Source organism: Limulus polyphemus, unplaced genomic scaffold (genome assembly GCF_000517525.1).
Source record: "Limulus polyphemus unplaced genomic scaffold, Limulus_polyphemus-2.1.2 Scaffold287, whole genome shotgun sequence".
Lineage (NCBI taxonomy): Eukaryota > Metazoa > Arthropoda > Merostomata > Xiphosura > Limulidae > Limulus > Limulus polyphemus.
The window spans coordinates 311,689-330,249 of record NW_013665897.1 but is presented as its reverse complement, the minus strand read 5'-3'; the positions used below and the strand labels follow the sequence as shown (position 1 = coordinate 330,249).

Genomic DNA, 18,561 nt, shown 5'->3' with positions numbered 1-18,561 from the left:
AGCCTAAAGCTGTTGGATTTTGTCAGTGGAAGAAAAGACAGAATTCTATGATTCAAAAACAAACAGCTTAAAGCAAAAAATGCGAGCGTTACACTATTGTGGATATTCTCATAACAACATTTGTTAGAGTGTAAGTTTGTATGTATAACTGATCATTGTCGCAGAAAGTCATCTGCTCGTGCTACTACATTACGCCCACAATTACTTGTCCTGGCATGACCTAGTGGTGAGGGCGCTCAACTCCCAATCTGTGGATCATGGGTTCGAATCTCGTTACCGAACATGGTCGTTCTATACCGCTTTTCGCTACAGAGCTTTAAAAGGCTTAGATCTTGGTTTAACATTAACTGGCATCATAGTATACGAAAGCACGATGCAATATATACCCTGTATTTCGAGTGAATTTCAAGAAATAAAGGAGCTGTGAACATTTTCGTAAATTACGAATGTTTATGAGTGATGTAGAGATACAATGGCGATCTTATACTAATCACTATGTGCTATACAGAATTGCAGATATTAAAGTATATTTGATGCATTTTATTTCAACGATAAAAGAAATGAAGTCATGTTCGATTTCTTCGATCTAACAATGTATGATAGTATCGCGTGATAAGCCTATAAAATCATTTAAAGTTGTAACTCTAAGCAGGACATTTTCAGTGTAGTTTGTACACATAGAAAACACTTTTGCGTCAAACGAGTTTAGAAATAATGTCCAAGCTTCAGCCCACCTAGGGTTTACTGCACTTTTGGCTATCTTCCTTTTCAGGCAAATTGCATAAAATCATCGAAGTGATGAAGACAAAAAAGAAATATAAATAGAAGCTACTTAAACAAATTTGCATAATACGAAGTGAGAAATTACCCGCGTCAGTAATTTCCCATGTGAGTACTGTGTATAATTTTGCTAAACATTTGATTTGCATGATGAATACAGTAACTCGTTGCGTTCAAGGTATTATATGCGGTGTAAACTGAGTAGAAGGAGAAAAAGTACAAAAAAAGTTTAAGACCGTATTCCGTTTACAGTACTGAAAATATTAAAGTATGGTTTGGAACATACTGCCTGATTGTTGTGAGTGCTCCCTTTTGTATTCAAACTAGAGTATGCATTTGTGATGTATTTTAATAGGCATTTTATGCTGGAATGATTTTCTTTTACTGTTGAAAAGAACTTTAAAGTAAACATTAAAAAAGCAGGGGAATATACGAACACTGTAATTGATAAAAAAAAAGAAAGAACATCAATGTAATTAAAGAAAGTAACAGAAGTTAAGAAGGGCAGCAAGCACGAGACAAGGAAAGTATCATAGGGAAAACGACAGAGAGACAAAACTGGTAAAATACAGAAAAGGAATTGAACAAAGATTAGCATAAGGGTGATATAACTTTTGGAAAATATGGGAGCAAAGGAGATAGAGGCAAAAAAGAATTGATTGAGAGTAAAACTGCACTACAAGTTTTGCAAACATAGGATAGATACAGTTGACGAATGGAGGATTTTTGAGGAAACGATAAGGTGAAGACTATATGTGAAGTTTGATACGGATATGTTAAACAACAGGGTTTCATAGTGCAACCTTGGCTCTTCTATTTTCTACGGAAAATTTTTATTAGTTTTATCCACAAGCAAGATGCTTTTGATGATTCAGTGCCGAAAACGTTACACAAGCAAGATGCTTTTGACGATTCAGTGCCGAAAACGTTACACAAGCAAGATGCTTTTGATGATTCAGTGCCGAAAACGTTACACAAGCAAGATGCTTTTGATGATTCAGTGCCGAAAACATTAATTGCAGATACCGTGATTTTTTCGACATTTTACTTACAAATATTTCATTACTTTATTAAAAAAGGAATCTTCAACAGCCGCGGCACCTGAAATTCTTTTAGGCGGGATTATACTAAATTAATGTATTAAACTTTTTTTTTCCCCTATTTATTAGCTATATTTTTTGTCCGCCAGCAATACCAAGCGTGGGACGCGCGTATACCCGATTCCAGTTACTACTCATCAGGATCTCTACCAGCCTACCCTCAAACTGAAATTCTTTGAGGCAGGAGTAAAGCAGGACCCTCAAATCCAAGTCCGCACATTAGCCATTGAAGTATAATATTTTGTGTGATATAAATATATAAAAATATTAAATACATCAATCGAAAGGGTTTGACCTCCTGAGTTCAAAACTGTAATTGGATCTCAAATCGGTCAAGAGATGATGGAGGTATGAGCTAAATGTTTGTACTTGAAAAAAAAAACTCAGAGCCGTTCTATGAGTCGCTATACCGTAGCTAAAAGAAAAAAAAAACATTTATAAGGCTATTTAATTAAGAGAATGTGATATATTTAATTATTTTCAAAGCTTATCACCATTGCGTGTTTAACTCAAAGGGGGTGAAATAATGAGACAAAAACGTACAATATCTGAATTTTTGTAGCATTACGGTATCATAATAATCTTGACATTATTCTTTATATGCAAATGCATGAAAAACTAATAAAATGATTCAAACTGGTTGCTTACCAGTGTGTCTTCTAACCAGAAAGGTATTATCTAAGTGAAGCAAGGTCTTAATATGCTCTGGGAGTGCCGCCCAGTGGTTAAACAGACTGTGAATCAGAGTGCAAGTTACTTTTTTTCGACGTTTAAGGCTTAAACCCTCTTTCAGAAAGTGTTTCAAGTTATTTGTGGGATTTTCGGGCAAAGCTACTCGAGTGTTATCTGCGCTAGCCGTTCCACATTCTGAAGCGATAGACTAGAGGGCAGGTATCTAATCAATACCACCCAATGCCGAATAGTGAGGTATGACTGCCACTCTTATAATGCACCCACGGCTCCACAGTGTGGAACACGAACCATTGACCCTCAAATCCAAGTCCTTCATGTTAGCCGTTGAAATGGAATTATTTGTATGATATATATATATATATATAATGTGCTCTAGCTTATATTTTCTCATATTAACAACATATTAAACTTCAAGATTCAAACTAAACCATATAATTGTTATCAATTATTAAATGAAAAACACACTTAAAATAGGTAACAATAACAAACTAAATGGATATTTTTATATTTCACTTACGATGAGCTATGAGAAGTAAAAACATTTTTTTTTATTTCATAGCCCAATATAATAATTATTTACGGAATTTCTTTAGCGAACTTGTGTTGGAAAAATGCACTAAAAATGAAAGCTAATGTAAAACCATGTAAAATTGATTAAATTTTCTGTGAAAATGTCCAACAATATAATAAATGCGTCATAACGGAAACTCTATTAATAGTTTTGTTTGTTTTGAATTTCGCGCAAAGCTACACGAGGGTTATCTGCGCTAGCCGTCTCTAATTTAGCAGTGTAAAACTAAAGGGAAGGCAGCTAGTCATCACTACCCACCGTCAACTCTTGGGCTACTCTTTTACCAACATATAGTGGGATTGATCGTAACATTATAACGCTCCCACGGCTGAAAGGGCGAGCATGTTTAGTTGGACGGGCATTCGAGCCCACGACTATCAGATTGCGAGTCAAGCGCCCTAACCACTTGGCCTGTATTAATAGACGCAATTTCAAAAAGTTTGTTGTTTTCTTTAAATTGGTATAAAAAAGTTGATATCTGAAAAGTCGTTATTCATTGGCCTTAATTTTTGAAGATATTAAGATATATCTTATGTGTTAGTGGCTAAACGTTCTTCCTTCCTTAGGTGGGGGTTCGGAGCTGGTGAACCGAGTACGAATTCGTGCGATACCAAAAAATATTCCACGTACTTTTAGCTGTGAGTGTGTTATGAAAGTAACAGTCAGTCCATTAACATCGATGGTGAATGAGAGGGTACTGTTGACTGTCTGTCTTCCCTATGCCAGTAGCTCAAAATAAAGGTTGATGACAGATAGCCTTAGTAGCTTTGTCAGAAATAATAAAAAAAAATATAAGGACAGAAATTAGTCTTCGTACAAATAACATATATCGTTGTAGCAGTGACCAACCCAGATTCACTTCTGTAATTTATGTTTAAACATGATAGATAAAAATGCGAAAACATACCTATTATTTATCTCTAGCTCAAAGTGACATTTATTTCCGGTTTTATTAATTTCTATGTTTTATTACAATTTGTTAGATTTTGAAATGAGTTAATTACAGGATTTTCAGTTCGTTTCAAATTGTTATCACGCTTTTCTGTTAAACAGGAAAAAAATGCTTGAGGTTTTTAAGTTGAATCTTTGAAAAACATAGTGGTTATATCGTTACAGCCGAAAGAGACAGATTTCTTGGTTATATGACCAATTTTAGAATTTTGAGATGAATAAAAAATGAAGCAGGAAAGTCTATTTTTTATTATAAAAAAGGTTTCCCATAAATGCTCACTTTGGTACGTGTTTGATGTAACTATATGTTTCTTTATGATGAAAATTAGAGATTTTAATTGACTTTTGGTCCACTCAGAGTAGATTTGACATCACATGCTTGAAGTTAATAATATTCATAAAAAGTTATTGTGTTATTGAGAAGGATTAATTTAGAATAATGTTTCAATCAGCTGTTTTGAAATTGTGCCCACGGTTGGCTGCGTTTAAAATAAGTTTATATACTATAAGGTGTACATTTTGTCTCCATGGAGTCTGCTGATTTACATTAAAATGTTCCATATTTTTATTTCATCAGAAAAAAAGTGATGACCAGGAGCATTTCACAGCACTCGACCGGCATATCACCAGAAGCAAAGAAATTTCTTTTATTTACGGAATTGATATATATATATATATATGTATATACGAAAAGAATTACATCCGGACAAAGCCAGTGAACAATAAATAACAACTGTATCAAGATATACATTTTGAAAACCATGACTATATACAATGATAAACAAAATATTAAGATGGAAGCACTTTGGAGGTTTTCCATATGCTGAGGCTGACTTCAGAGTACTGATATACAGGTATTAAACGACAAAATAATAATACCAACATACCACGTATTCATATACATATTAATACTACCGGTGAATCAATTACCTACTTTAATATACTCCAGAAATCATTAGGACTACTGATATATTTTGTAAATCCAGAGCAAGTTGGTAATATCATTACATTGTTTAATTTAGGACACAAAGGAACTACCAATATGTATAATATACTGGTGGTATTAATGTGCTTTGAAGTTTATATACACGTTGATACTGCTTGTGCATTACTTACTTCAGAATACCTTGGTACTAGCAAAATGTTATATACTCCAGAACACATAAAATATACCAGTACATTAACATTCCAGAAAATATTACTACTACTGGTATATCATATGCTTCAGAATGCATTGTTCTTTACAGGGCCATTTTTACACTGCTTGTAAATCATGCATTAAACTGGTGTTACAGGTACAACATATACATGCAGGGTATATTCGTAATCTCTGGGTAACATGTAGTCCAGGGTACATAGGTACTGTTGTTATAGTAACTACTCAAGCGTATACTGTTACTGCCACTGCTTTATGGATATGATCGTAATATTTCTGAGTGATTTATTCTAGGAAATTTAGATAAGACCGATATATCACGTACTCATAAATTGATATTTCTAGTACGTCATACACTCCAAAACACAAAGGGAGTAACTTTATATGATGTACTTAAAGAAACACTAGTGTTACCGATATATTATGTGGTACAGTACAAACTGATACTACTTGTACATTATGTACTAAAGATACGTTGATATTATGAGAACATCCAACACCCCCGAATCAATAGAACGTCACCAGAAAATCATATACTCCATGATACTCGTATAAAAAAAATCAAGCCATCTCACACACAAGGATATCACCAAACGCTCAAGTCAGCAATCATTTGTCTTATTTTTTTAACAATGAAAATGAAATATTATTCAATATCTGAATTTCCGTTAAGCAGGTGAATGTGTTATATCACAAAAGAAAAAAAAAGTTATAATAACTGTTTTGAAAGATGTAATCTTAAAGAGATTATTTTTATTACAAAAAAACTACAGTACTCTATACATCTGAGTGTTTTATTGAAATAAGAAACTCTCAAAAAACAAATATTACAAATTCCAATATAAGTGATGTATATCACCTAAAACATAATATTTGAGGCCGTGGGTGCGTTACAAGAGAGACAGTCAGATCCCATTATTTGGTCAAACAAGAGTGGCCCAAAAGTTGGCGGTGGGTGCTCTTGACTAGCTGCCTTCCCTTTAGTCTACCAGTTAAAGATTAGGGACGGCTTTGCGCCAAAATGTTAAACAAACAATTTTTTTTATATTTTCTTTTACGTTTCGAAACTAAACTTATTGTTGTTTCTAACGAGTGGCATCAATAAGAATTTTAAAGTTCTGTTTTCTTGAAAAATTATTAATTCAAATAAAAATAATTCTTCAGTTAGTCATGTATTGATATTTAGTTTCTTAAATCACGATAGAGGGAACATCCGAACAAAGCAAGTAAACAATTGATAACAAAATTTTTACAATGCAAATTTTGAAAATCAAATCGAGTGAAGTTCGAAAGTTTTGACTTTATGAACTTGGGTCCCTCGGTGAGACAGCGGTAAGTCTACAGACTTACAACGCTAAAATTCGGGGTTTGATTCCTCGCGGTGAACACAGCAGAATAACCTAACATGGCTTTAGTTTAAAACAACAAACAAATGATCAAGTTGGACATTTCGAAACCCTAAAAATTTAGACCTATTTTTTATTTGATCTAGAAATAGTCTTGAGTCCAAAAGAAAAAAAAAAGTGAATTTGTAATAAGGTAATTTTTAATCTATGGGCTGGATCTGCAGATCGTGAATATTATCCGGATTTAAGAAGGATTAAGCGACTTAACGGACTGGCGCTATTACAATAATTTGGATTAAACAAGATAATGTTCACATAACGAGTATGTTATTGTGATAAAAAACCGGCAGTACAAGTTATTATGACGTTCATGAGGGTAATCAAATTACCTCTTTTAAGTAGACGAATTTTCAATACCTAAATTTTTGTTATATTATGCTTAAAAGTTAAATTGAAAACTTTATCATGCTTGGTATTGCTCATGTAATGATAGAATGATAAGAATATGTTCAATAACAAAAATCACTTTTTTATTTTTGATATAACTAAGAATTTAAGGAAAGTGGACTCCACATATATGACAGTAAGTTAAGTCTATAATAAAAAATTGTGGACTTAAACTATGTTAAAAGACAAATTTCCCTAACGACCTTGAAAAGAGTACGGAAAATGCCAATGGTTTAGTAAATAGTACGGAGAGTTCGAGGAAAGTGCTAGATATTAAAGTTAAGGTAAAGTGCGGTGTGAAATTTTCCATTTCTTATATTCAAGGCTTATAAATTCAGGATTACATCACTTTGAAAATAACTCAATTAAATCTAGACATGTCTGCGTTTACAGAAGCCCCCCCCCCCCCCCCCAGTGGCTCAGCTGCAAGCCCGCGGGCTCACATCGCTAAAAAACCGATTTCCATACTCTTGGTGGGCACAGCACAGATAGCCCATTTGTGCTGCTTTGTGCCTTACAACAAACAAACAAGCATTTACAGAAAAATTTAAACTTAATGATATTTTCCTCAAATATTTATCAACTCAGTAGCCTAAGCGGCGCAAAGAAACTATTTCGGTCATAAATCAGAATTTTTGTTCTTGGTTTTAATCTTATACTCACGAACAAATTACATATATATATATATATATACACACACAGTGCTTAAATTACATATATAGCTCGATAGAAACCTTTGCTCATATTCATTTTAATATTACATCAAACATATTTCAGAATTAAATAAAATAAAACAAGTGATGAATGGAGAATTTGAAAAGATTCTTTGAATTAATTCTGTAGGGCATTCAACAAGATCAACAAAGACGGAAGGCTTACTACATAACTCTTCAGGTGAATATAGTTTAAATTTATACCATTTTCACGCTTGTTTATGCTCAATTCTGTAATTTACTAATCCATTCATATCAACGCTTTTCCCTACTACTGTGCTATAATGCAAATTTTTAAGAATGGTGCAAACTTAACAGTATTTTCAGTACAAGATCTTTAAACTACCAAGAACATTGCAATCAAGAGGAATGAAAGGAAAAGCAATGTCTAAATGTTTCATAGTAAACACAAAATCGAGCCAGAAAAATCAAGATTTATTAAAGGAAACCAAAGCTATACCGTCAAAACTGTAAAAGACGTTTCATTTCATCCAAAGCTATAAAAGTCGTTATGCGTTCTTAATACTTTTTAAATATCCGTATCGTGCTTTTTCATCAGCTTTAATGATAAAACTATACAGTTTTTGCAGAAACAAAACGCTTCTTATGTGAGGAGTCGAACAACTGGTATCAAACTTTCAATGCAAAAGAAAATACTATCTTGTTGAAAGATCGGATAAGTTAATGAACTAACCGAAATCGTCTACTTACTAAACTAAGAAATTCCCATTTCCTTGACAACGAAAACTTTCGGACAAGATTGCTTTTTCCCTCACACACTCCCTTACCAACCGGAAATTAAATATAACAATACTAGAAATAACACTACATGAAAAGCATAACTTAAAAAAAAAAGTTAACGTACATTTATACTGGGTAGAAGAAATAAAAACTATAAAAACATCAGAATTCTAAACTTCATTTTCTTTTTTAAATTAAGAATATATAATTAACTAGATATGGTTATTAGGAATGAAGGAACCCTAGACACAAAATGCGAATTTATCAGAACTTACATAATATTAAAAAACAACAAACAAACAAAATATATAAAATTGAAAACCTATGTTAATTTCTGATTCTAACGTCGAACAATCTGGAAAATTCGAAAATTTTTAAATTCCGACGCGGCACCTGAACATACATTTGCTATTCAATATTATGAAAACAAAATCTTCCTTATTTTCTTTACCTATCCTTATATTTATTGTTTATTATCATACAGGCAAGAATGCTTGTATCTGTATAGAAAAGCAGTAATCAATAGACGAAATTCTTTTTCCTTCAGCAAGTGGGTAAAACACAACGGTAGCTTTAACATTCGACCTACTGGTATATATTTTGATGGACTGGTTCTAAAGCTTTTATCTCTTACAATACAGAAACTAATATATGATGAAACAATATGCATCACTGACGTCACACGGTTTTCTGACATGATTCAGTAGGAGTAAGTACTTATTCTATTTTACAGTACGTGCGATATTGTACTTGTTACTAAGTGGCTGACAATTTTGACAACTCTCAACAAACTACGTAAAATTTGACAAGAACTGTTTGGACTTTCAAAACAATAACAACATAAGTTGCAAATGTGTTTAAGAGCAATCCAAAATAAATGAAACATGATAAAGTTTACGAATAAAACCTCTGTTGACTAGTAACAACTGTTATTTAACATAAATATTTTAATATTGAATACCAGATTCGTTTATTCAGAAATTAACATGCATACTTTCAGCCTTTGTTCTTCACAATTTATAAAGAAGGTGAAAAAGAAATAAATTTATATTTTATTTGTTATATTTTTATTATTATTATTATTATGGAAGTTATGCTAATTTCCACTGATTAACCATAAGGGTAAAGAAAGGCACAGTATTTGGCTTGATGGGAAGAAATTACATCTATTCACAGTAATTGAGCCTGTTTGAATTTCCTGAGAAGCCGATATAATTGACTTCTGAATATGCGTAACATGTCAACTAAAAATGGAACCTTCTTTAAGGCTTCAAACAATTGTTTAAATTCTCATACACACTGAATACAATACTGAATTACTTTTAACACTATATTCAGTACACCTGAGTTCAAGTAAAAATTTATTTTGGAAAATTCCTCAAACATTTGTTAAGTTTCGCTTCAACAACGTATTGCAGAAAACTACCAACAATCAACTTGTTATTATTAACACCATCGCTCAATTTAGGTTTCTAAATGTTTTTGCCTTAACAACTAATTCACCGACTTATAAAACAATATCTCTTTTTCTAAAATCAAAATACGTAAAATACCCCTTGAAAATGCTTTTATCAGAAAAATATCGGCAACATAGCTCCATAAATTTACAAAAAAAAATTAGAAAAGTTTGAGTGTACTTCCCAAGAAACTTTAGTGAAGCTTAAATTGAGTTAGTTTTTGTACATATTTTATAAAAGAATAAAGAGAACAAAGAATAAGAGAGGTTTGAAAAGCATATCATCATAAATATATGTCCAAAAGACGATTTAACGAAATACTACCATATTAGCAGTTTCAAGGAACTGGAAAACCCCCAAACGTTTACATTACGTATTTATATAATTTAAATATTTTTGAACATGGTTCTATTTACAGGAGGAATGACAAGCCTTCACGTCACACATATTTACTAGATAACTGTTTAGCTAGTTCAGTGTATTTTAAGAACTTCGAATGAGGACTTTCTTCCGCAGCTATTCCTGTAAGTGGTGGCGATTCTTTCGTCACTGAATTAGGTTCATTTGCTAATTTTCCACCAGAGGGCGAAGAAGCTTTCAAAGTGGAATTGTCGAGGATATTTGACTCTTTCACAAAGTGCATTTTACTTAAATGGTGTCTGTAAGCACCTTTAGAAATGAAATGAGTGTCACAAAAGGCACACTTCATTAAGGAGTCTGATGTTGTGGCGTCACTGCATGCCCAACTAAAAGCCAAAATGGATCCTGGTGGCGTCTGGACACTGGAACGTGAAACCTTAACGTCTGTTTTATCCAACAATTTTTGAAGTTCTCGAAGGGGGTGACCTGCAGTTGGCTTTTCAGCATCTTCGGAATTCTGTGTGTGACTTTTTTCTGTTTCATGATTAAGATCTGTCAAAGACAGTTTTGATGAATTGCTTAAAGAAGAAGGACTTAATTTGCCCTTGTCTTCAAGTGAATCATCTGGTGACTCGGCTTCTCTTGAGCAGGTGGCAGTGCCAATTTGGCACCGAAAACGGCCTTCATCACACAATTCTTCAACCATTTCATGACCACTATATTCACCATTTGATTCCTCTACTTCAGAGTAAGCCTCAAAAGAATCTTCAGCATGATCGGTAATAGGACTTTTTGATCTCACAGAACCCAGAGGACTTTCAGTTTGTCCTCTCGTAGAGCAACAACGACTTAAATCGTCTGGAACATCTTCTTCTAATGATTCATGAAAAGGCGTTGATCCTAATTTGGGGACGTTTGCTACATTTGAATCAATTTTAGTTTCGGTTGTAAAAGACTGGGGAGATGTGTGTTCTCTGTTAGCGGAAGGGGGAAGCTCAGATTGTTTATCAAAAAATCCCTTTTCTTTGTTTACCGAAAGCCTATTTTTTCGCAAGTTATTATTTATAACGTTAAAACCAGGAATACACTGCGATCTGAGACAACCATCTTTTATGTTAATCATATTCTTGACTGTATAACCAGTTGAAGAACTTCCCATGGTTGACGCTCGAGCCTTAGTTGTCGAGCTGTGTTCATTTTTTCCGGGAGGATGCCATGGAGGATAGACTTCCTCATCAATGCCCAATCTTTGCAAAATTCCTGTAGAACCATTTTTGCCACTTTTACTTCTATTTTCGAAACTTTTTTCTATCAGTTTCTCAATTGCACTTAAAACGGATGTAGCCTCATTTCCTTTATCCATTCCGTCAGTTGAGGGAACTTCAAGAGCTCGTTCTTTAGAAAATTCTTGTCTAGACTTTTCAGATGTTGGCGATTCAGTTACTTTTGACTTTCTAGCTTTAGGTGTACCTTCATCTGGCTCAGTTTTTACAACACATTCCGATTTGGATTCTTTTTGCATACCATTCTCAAACGACTCTGCAATAAGAGTATTTTTCAGAATATATTGAGATTTGGGGTTCTGAGTACAATTTTTTATATGTGTTACAAAATCTTTGGCTTCTACTTTCTCAGCACATTCTTCACACGTAATCTTGCCACCAACGTTTTCACTTTTGGACATGGATCGCTCAGTTCGTTCTTTTGATACACTTAATTTACTCATTTCCATTCTTTCTAACTCAAGAAGTTTTCTAACAGGTAAGGATTTTTTCCTTCTCTCTCTAGTTTGCCTGCGTCTTCCACCACTTTCAGTGATGGAACGTAAGATATGTTCCTTGTAATGAGCATTCTTCATCATATGATAACTGAGTTCTTTAAGACTACCAAACACCTGGTTGCAAACTTTACAAGTCAAGACGGCATTTATCTGTGACTGTGAAGTCATCTTATCAACTGGTACTTTCCAGGATATGATTTGTTCTTGACTAATGATATTATTATAGTGCTGAGTAACGCGCATATGATTGGTCATATCTGCCAATGTCTTGAAAGACTGTCCACACCACATACACTTCAAAATCTGACGAGTTTGTTCCGCTCCTTTACCTAACCAAACATCTTGTCCTCTTACCAGTTTTCGTGGAAGTGGTACACTTTCTTTCATTAACATGTTACTGCCACTGTTAGATGTTGAGCATTTGGAAACTGAAGGTGAAGACTCTGAAAGGACGTTGGTGTTCGTGGACGATGATGGAACAGATGATTGCATCCCTGCCATACCACACTTAGGACTCTGCTGCATATGGATTGTCATATCAGCCAGACTTTTGAAAGATTCCTTACACCAAACACAAGTGAAGACGTCTTTTGCTTGTTCCCCACTTTTATTAATCCACTGGTTCTGCCAGGGATTCTGCCTACTTCCTGTTCTGTACCCTTGCGTTTTGGTTACTGTGTGAGACAACGTATTCATTTTGTCAAGAGCAGTAACCATATTGGAAGTAACGAGGCTCGAACTAAGTAACTGGTTTTGAGCAGTTGTTTTTTGTTGCAAAGAATTGGATAGTTGACTGTAAGATGTTGCAGAACTAATTCCTAAATTTTTTGAACTTTCTAAAGATGACATCTTTCCATTCCAAGTTATAACTTCTGAAGATGTTCTCCTCGGCGAGTAACTCCACGCTGAAGGGGATACTGGGGAGAGAGTTTCTACACGAGCCAATTTAATTTCTCTTACACAGTTTTCTGTGCTCTTTCTCCTATTAGGGACGGAGAGATCAAGGGGTTCATTCTGTGACCCAGAGGAAACTCCATTGATTGGGAGGCCAGGAGATAAATTTGAAGGTAAAGTATGATATTGGTTATGATTTCGGAGACTAAAGTCAATCGGTCCGTCTTCTGCCATTGGCTCAGTCTCCAAAGAGATTCCGTCACTAGTCAATGGCGGAGTGCAATCTAGATTTCTTATTGTGGACGAGTGTGCACCAATATTGGTTTCGCTATGACTAAGCTCATTAGGAGTGTTCCGGCCTGCCTGTATGGGAGGAAGAGTGACGTCAGTGGTGTGCGTGGACTGGCTCCCTATGACTGTTTGTTTGATGAGATCCTCGTCAGTGTCGTGCCCTTCAGCTACATCACATCCGGAGGAGGAACTATCATCTCCAGCTACCTCCATTTTCCCGCCATCTCCATCTTCCCCTAAAACACAGAATGGAAAAAGTCAGTGAAGATATATCCTTTACAGCAGACACAAATTATTTCAGACAAAAAACAGACTAACCACTAAAAATAAAGTAACACCTGCCATTGCGTCTGTCACAGTGACTTTCAATGAGTTATTGTAGCCCTAAAATCAACAACACAAGAGCTTCTTAGAGAGTATATAGAATACACAACAATGTGTGCGGAACGTTGGAGCCTGACACCCCACTGGTTAAGCATTCAGTATCTACCGAAATAATATTTATTCCGTGCAGTTTAAGCATCTTATGACTATTCTGTATATAACAGAGTATCATTTTATGACGTGTCTTTGGTGATAAAACTGCAGGAATAAGGAACTGTTGGCTTGTACCAGGATGTTATTCTATCTTGAACAATGCCCACTCGCTAGATTTGCCACAGTCTTTTATTTTACAGGTGTCTGCCTTGAACTAGCATCTGCATAAAGATACTATAAACCATCCAAAACCCCAGCATGTTTCTCTAAAGCGTCACTTTTCTGAAACAAGGGTGCGACGCCAGTATTTTGACAGCTCTTAAATCATAGTCTTTCCAACTCCCCTACTACAAAGAATCTGGGAGTCTGAAACACTACAGGACGCTGGGAGGCGTGGGAGCGCGTGCAAAGCAGTAGGGTGGAGAATAGGATAACTGAGAGGGAAAACACGCTGGAACAATAGAATATCTTCAAAATGTATAAATTTATATGTAGACTGAATTTTCCTAGCGTGAATATGGTTAAGCTTAATTCATCCATTAGATTTAGTTTGCTGCTTAACTCCTACAAAAACTAACTTCACAATTGTTTTCTCAGAATTGTGTTACAGAACAATTTTGCACACATAGAAAAACGGCTCTTTAAAATCTAAATAAGGCAGTACAACAGACCGAGATAAAAATATTTCCTTCTGAACAGTATCGTGAATAATTTATTAATATATTAAATAACTTATAATTTTGTATCATATCTAGAGTGTGTTTAAAGTTCAATAATAAAATCTTCTATCTAATGTGACCAGAGATTCTCAAGCAAACAGTAATTCATTCTCATCTTAAGCGCTAGATGGCTTTCATAGACCTGCGGCAATCCTTTAAACTATTTCATTATTAAACATAAAAGGAAACTTTTCGTTGGAGAGTTTTATACCACTTGGGTGATCGTTATATTTGTAAAAATGGGGGAGCAGCCATTATTTTAAAAAAGGCATCCAGAATTTGAATAGTCAATGTGAAATTTAAAAGATTTTTTTTCTCTTCTCTCTCTTTCTATTCTTCATACAATCTTACAGATATCATATTAACAAATATTCAATAAAATTATTTTTTTTACATTAAACTATCTGAGCTAGCCATCCCTAATTTAGGTGAGATAGACTAGAGGGAAGGCAGCTAGCTAGTCAACATCACCTATCGCTAACTCTTGGGCTATTCTTTTATGAAAATTCAATTAGAGCAATCTAAGACTTGGCGGTGGGTGCTGTTGACTAGCTACCTTTCCTGCATTCTATCCGTTCAAAATTAAGGGACAACTAGCACAGATAGTCTTTGTGTGGCTTTGCGTAAATATCCGAAACAAATAAACAAAATCATTTGATAGTAAAATTTCGTTCATACACCATCGTTAAATTATTTGCCTTGTATAGGATTCCCTCGGTCGATCAATACTTAATCTGATAATGTTCTTCAGTTCTAAGAGTTATAAGCCCTTAGGCTAAGCCACCGGAGGACCTCAATAGAATTTCATGCTTCTTATTTTCCAGTAAACTTCACTACTTTAAAAAGCAACACAAAGATTCATAAACAAGTTACATATTTGTGAAAAGCTATTCACCATGTTCAATATGACACTATAATATACATGTTCACAAAGACTCAAATAACTTTTCTCATCATTTCAAACAAAACAGTATTGAGTAGCAAAACTAAAGAAAACTGTTACCACGATGACTGTCTCATAATTGAGCAAAAATTATACTGATATGAAATTATTAACGACGAGTATGCAATTAATTCATTGATGTCTATTTTGTAGTCACTTGTCATCAAGGTTTACTACTTAATATTTTCAGTGTGAACCGTGAAATCTTGTTTGGAAACAAAATATCATGAGTTTAATATTTCCCGCCATTTCGAGTACTATTACAAAGAAGATAAGACAAAATTGTAAATATAATAATTAAATTTCTGCTAAAAGCATTTGTGAACGAGATCATTGCAAAAATTACTGGCCCACCTTTTATTGACTGTGACTCTGACGCGTATTTACGTTTTATACTTCATTAGCTTTAGATTTCCCTGTACAGGATTTAGAGTTTTATGCTCTTTGGTCAGAAAGACTGAACGAGAAACGAATTTTGTTGGTCTAATAGTGTTCTGATTTTTAAGAACTTCTGTCTTAAATTCAAGTTATTAACTTTTCTACACAAAAGATGTAATTATATTCTTATCTATGAAACCCTAAAATAAATCCATAGCAACTTTTTGCATCATTTTTACATACCCTTACTTATTACTAACCAAATACGTCAAAATGATGCAAAATCCTAGTGAACAAACGACTCAAAGGTAAAAACTAAAGTAATACTGCAGCTTTCAGTAATAGTAGTACTTTTCGTTGATTATAGATAAATGTCTGAATATTAAATTGTTTGAAGGATTTACTATAAACAGCTCAATAAAAACTTGCATAAAAATATGTGACTTACATTCGCAATCGCATTACGTTTTGATAACCTTCTTCAATATTTGTTGCAACTTACTTCATAGCTATAATTTTATTACCCCTCCTTTCTAAATCAGAACACAGAAGTTTGTATTTGAAGACGCATATAACCATACGAAAATACTAAAATTGAGGTGATTTATAAATAACATTTTAAAGTTATTTTTATAGAATATTAAATAAGAATATTAGATGTTGTTAAACAGAAAGCTACACAAAGGACTATCTGTGCTCTACCCACCACGGGTATCGAAACCCGGTTTCTAGCAGTAAAAGTCCGCAAGAATATTAAAAGGATTAAAAATGTAAAAAAATTAACTGACTAAAAATACGATGGTATATAATCATACGATTACTCAGACATTAAAAGGATCTCAGCACATGTTTCTTGAATTATAAGTTTTAACTTCTTTATAACACATTGCTAATATCTGTAATTTTATTCCCTCTTTTATGTTTAGTTTTCTTTCAACAATATGTTTAGAAATATGGTACTATATTTTTCAGATAACAACAGGCCACCCAATATTCACTGTTCAATTTTTTTTTAAATCTTTCTCATTATCTTGTTGGTGGTATGATTAATCATTCGTAATAGAATATATTTTTGCTTCTGACTTGCTAAAAAATAAACCATATATTCCTTCAATAATCTAGATATAATTTAACCCCCCTCCACTCATCAAACGTTGTTTTTTGGTTGAGCGAAGTACTCATGCTGTAAGGAAATAAATCTCTTTGAAGATAATTTAATGATGATTCGATTGATTTGGATTAGTGTTCTTAATCCCAACTAGAGGTTTCGTTTGTGGCAGTTAAACATTCTGGCGGAGGTCGGGCGTGACCGAGTGGGTTAGTGTGCCGAATTGTGTATCCGAAGGTCCACGATCCACGTCTCGTTAATGCATAATCACGCTCCTCACTTTCATGCCGTGGTTACATTTTAAAGAATAACTATTAAATTCCCAGGTCGATCTCTATGGTGGGCACAGTGCGGATAGCCCATTTTATAGCTTTGCGATTAACAAACAAACAAACCGTAGTTCTTAACAAATACAAAGAAAAACTTACAAAGTCTATGTCATTCTTTCTGATAAAAATAACTTATCATCAGATATTGATTGGTTTGTTTTGGAATTTCGCGCAAAGCTACACGAGGGCTATCTGCGCTAGCCGTACCTAATTTATCAGTGTAAGACTAGAGGGAAGGCAGCTAGTCATCACCACCCACCGCCAACTCTTAGGCTACTCTTTTACCAACGAATAGTGGGATTGACCGTCACATTATAACGCCCCCACGGCTGAAAGGGCGAGCATGTTTGGTGGGATGCGGATTCGAACCCGCGACCCTCAGATTGGTGGTTATATATTCTTATATTGGAAAAAGTGTTTTATTACATATTTTTCTTATAGTGTTAGATATACCACATGTAATGTGTGATCTGTTTGTATTCACACTCTCTCAAAACCTTTTCATGTTAATTACTATAGGCTAATTGAAGTTAGAATGGAATCTAATGGCTAATCTTCATTATTTATTTTTACGAATAACAATGGCATAATTTTTGCCCAAATACTTTCATACCATTTCATTATAAAAAGTATGTTGAATATACTGTTTCACATTTATATCGCACACTCGGTCTTCTCTACGACATCAGTGTTTAAACAGAAAACATTAAATTTACGATTGAGCAAGAATCGAAACTTAGACTATCGATTTTGGATATTCTAATTTAAGAGAATAAAAGCAGGAGTTTTGGTATTATAAGTTATCCTGAACGTTGCTTACTTGTATTTTTATTTAAATTTAGTTAATATATATTTTGTCCTACAAAGAGTTACAAAATATACATTACCTACAACAGAATTAATTTTAAAGCTCAGCTACTGTTTTATTGTTTTATACAAATGATAACTGTGATTGTACCCTACACTTGTGAGCATGCTGTTAAATTTGAAAGCTTTAATAATAAACTTCCTAGGCCCGGCATGGCCAGGTGGATAAGGCGCTCGACTCATTTTTTTATCAGAAATTTTATACGAGAAACATTTTTGTTTGTTTGTAATTAAGTACAAAGCTACACACAATGGGCTATCTATGCTCTGCCCACCACGGGTATCGAAACCCGGATTCTAGCGTTGTAAGTCCGCTTAACCGCTCAGCGTTAAAGAGAAAAATGTTTTTATCAATGTAAATATTTGTATTCCAGTCTATTAACTTTAGGCCCGGCATGGCCAGGTGGATAAGGCGCTCGACTCACAATCTGAGGGTCGCGGGTTCGAATCCGCATCCCAC

General features: G+C 34.2%; 1 protein-coding gene across 1 annotated transcript in view; it reads right to left on the bottom strand.

Moving 5' to 3' along the window:
• Positions 1-8,711: 8,711 nt before the first annotated feature.
• Positions 8,712-18,561, bottom strand: part of LOC106457053 (protein tiptop-like) — a 113,611-nt gene continuing 103,761 nt past the window's right edge. Inside the window, exon 2 of the mRNA XM_013916437.2 lies at positions 8,712-13,516. Within this exon, the coding sequence (XP_013771891.2) occupies positions 10,395-13,516 (3,122 nt within the window). The 3' untranslated portion in view covers positions 8,712-10,394. The remainder of the gene's footprint in view (positions 13,517-18,561) is intronic.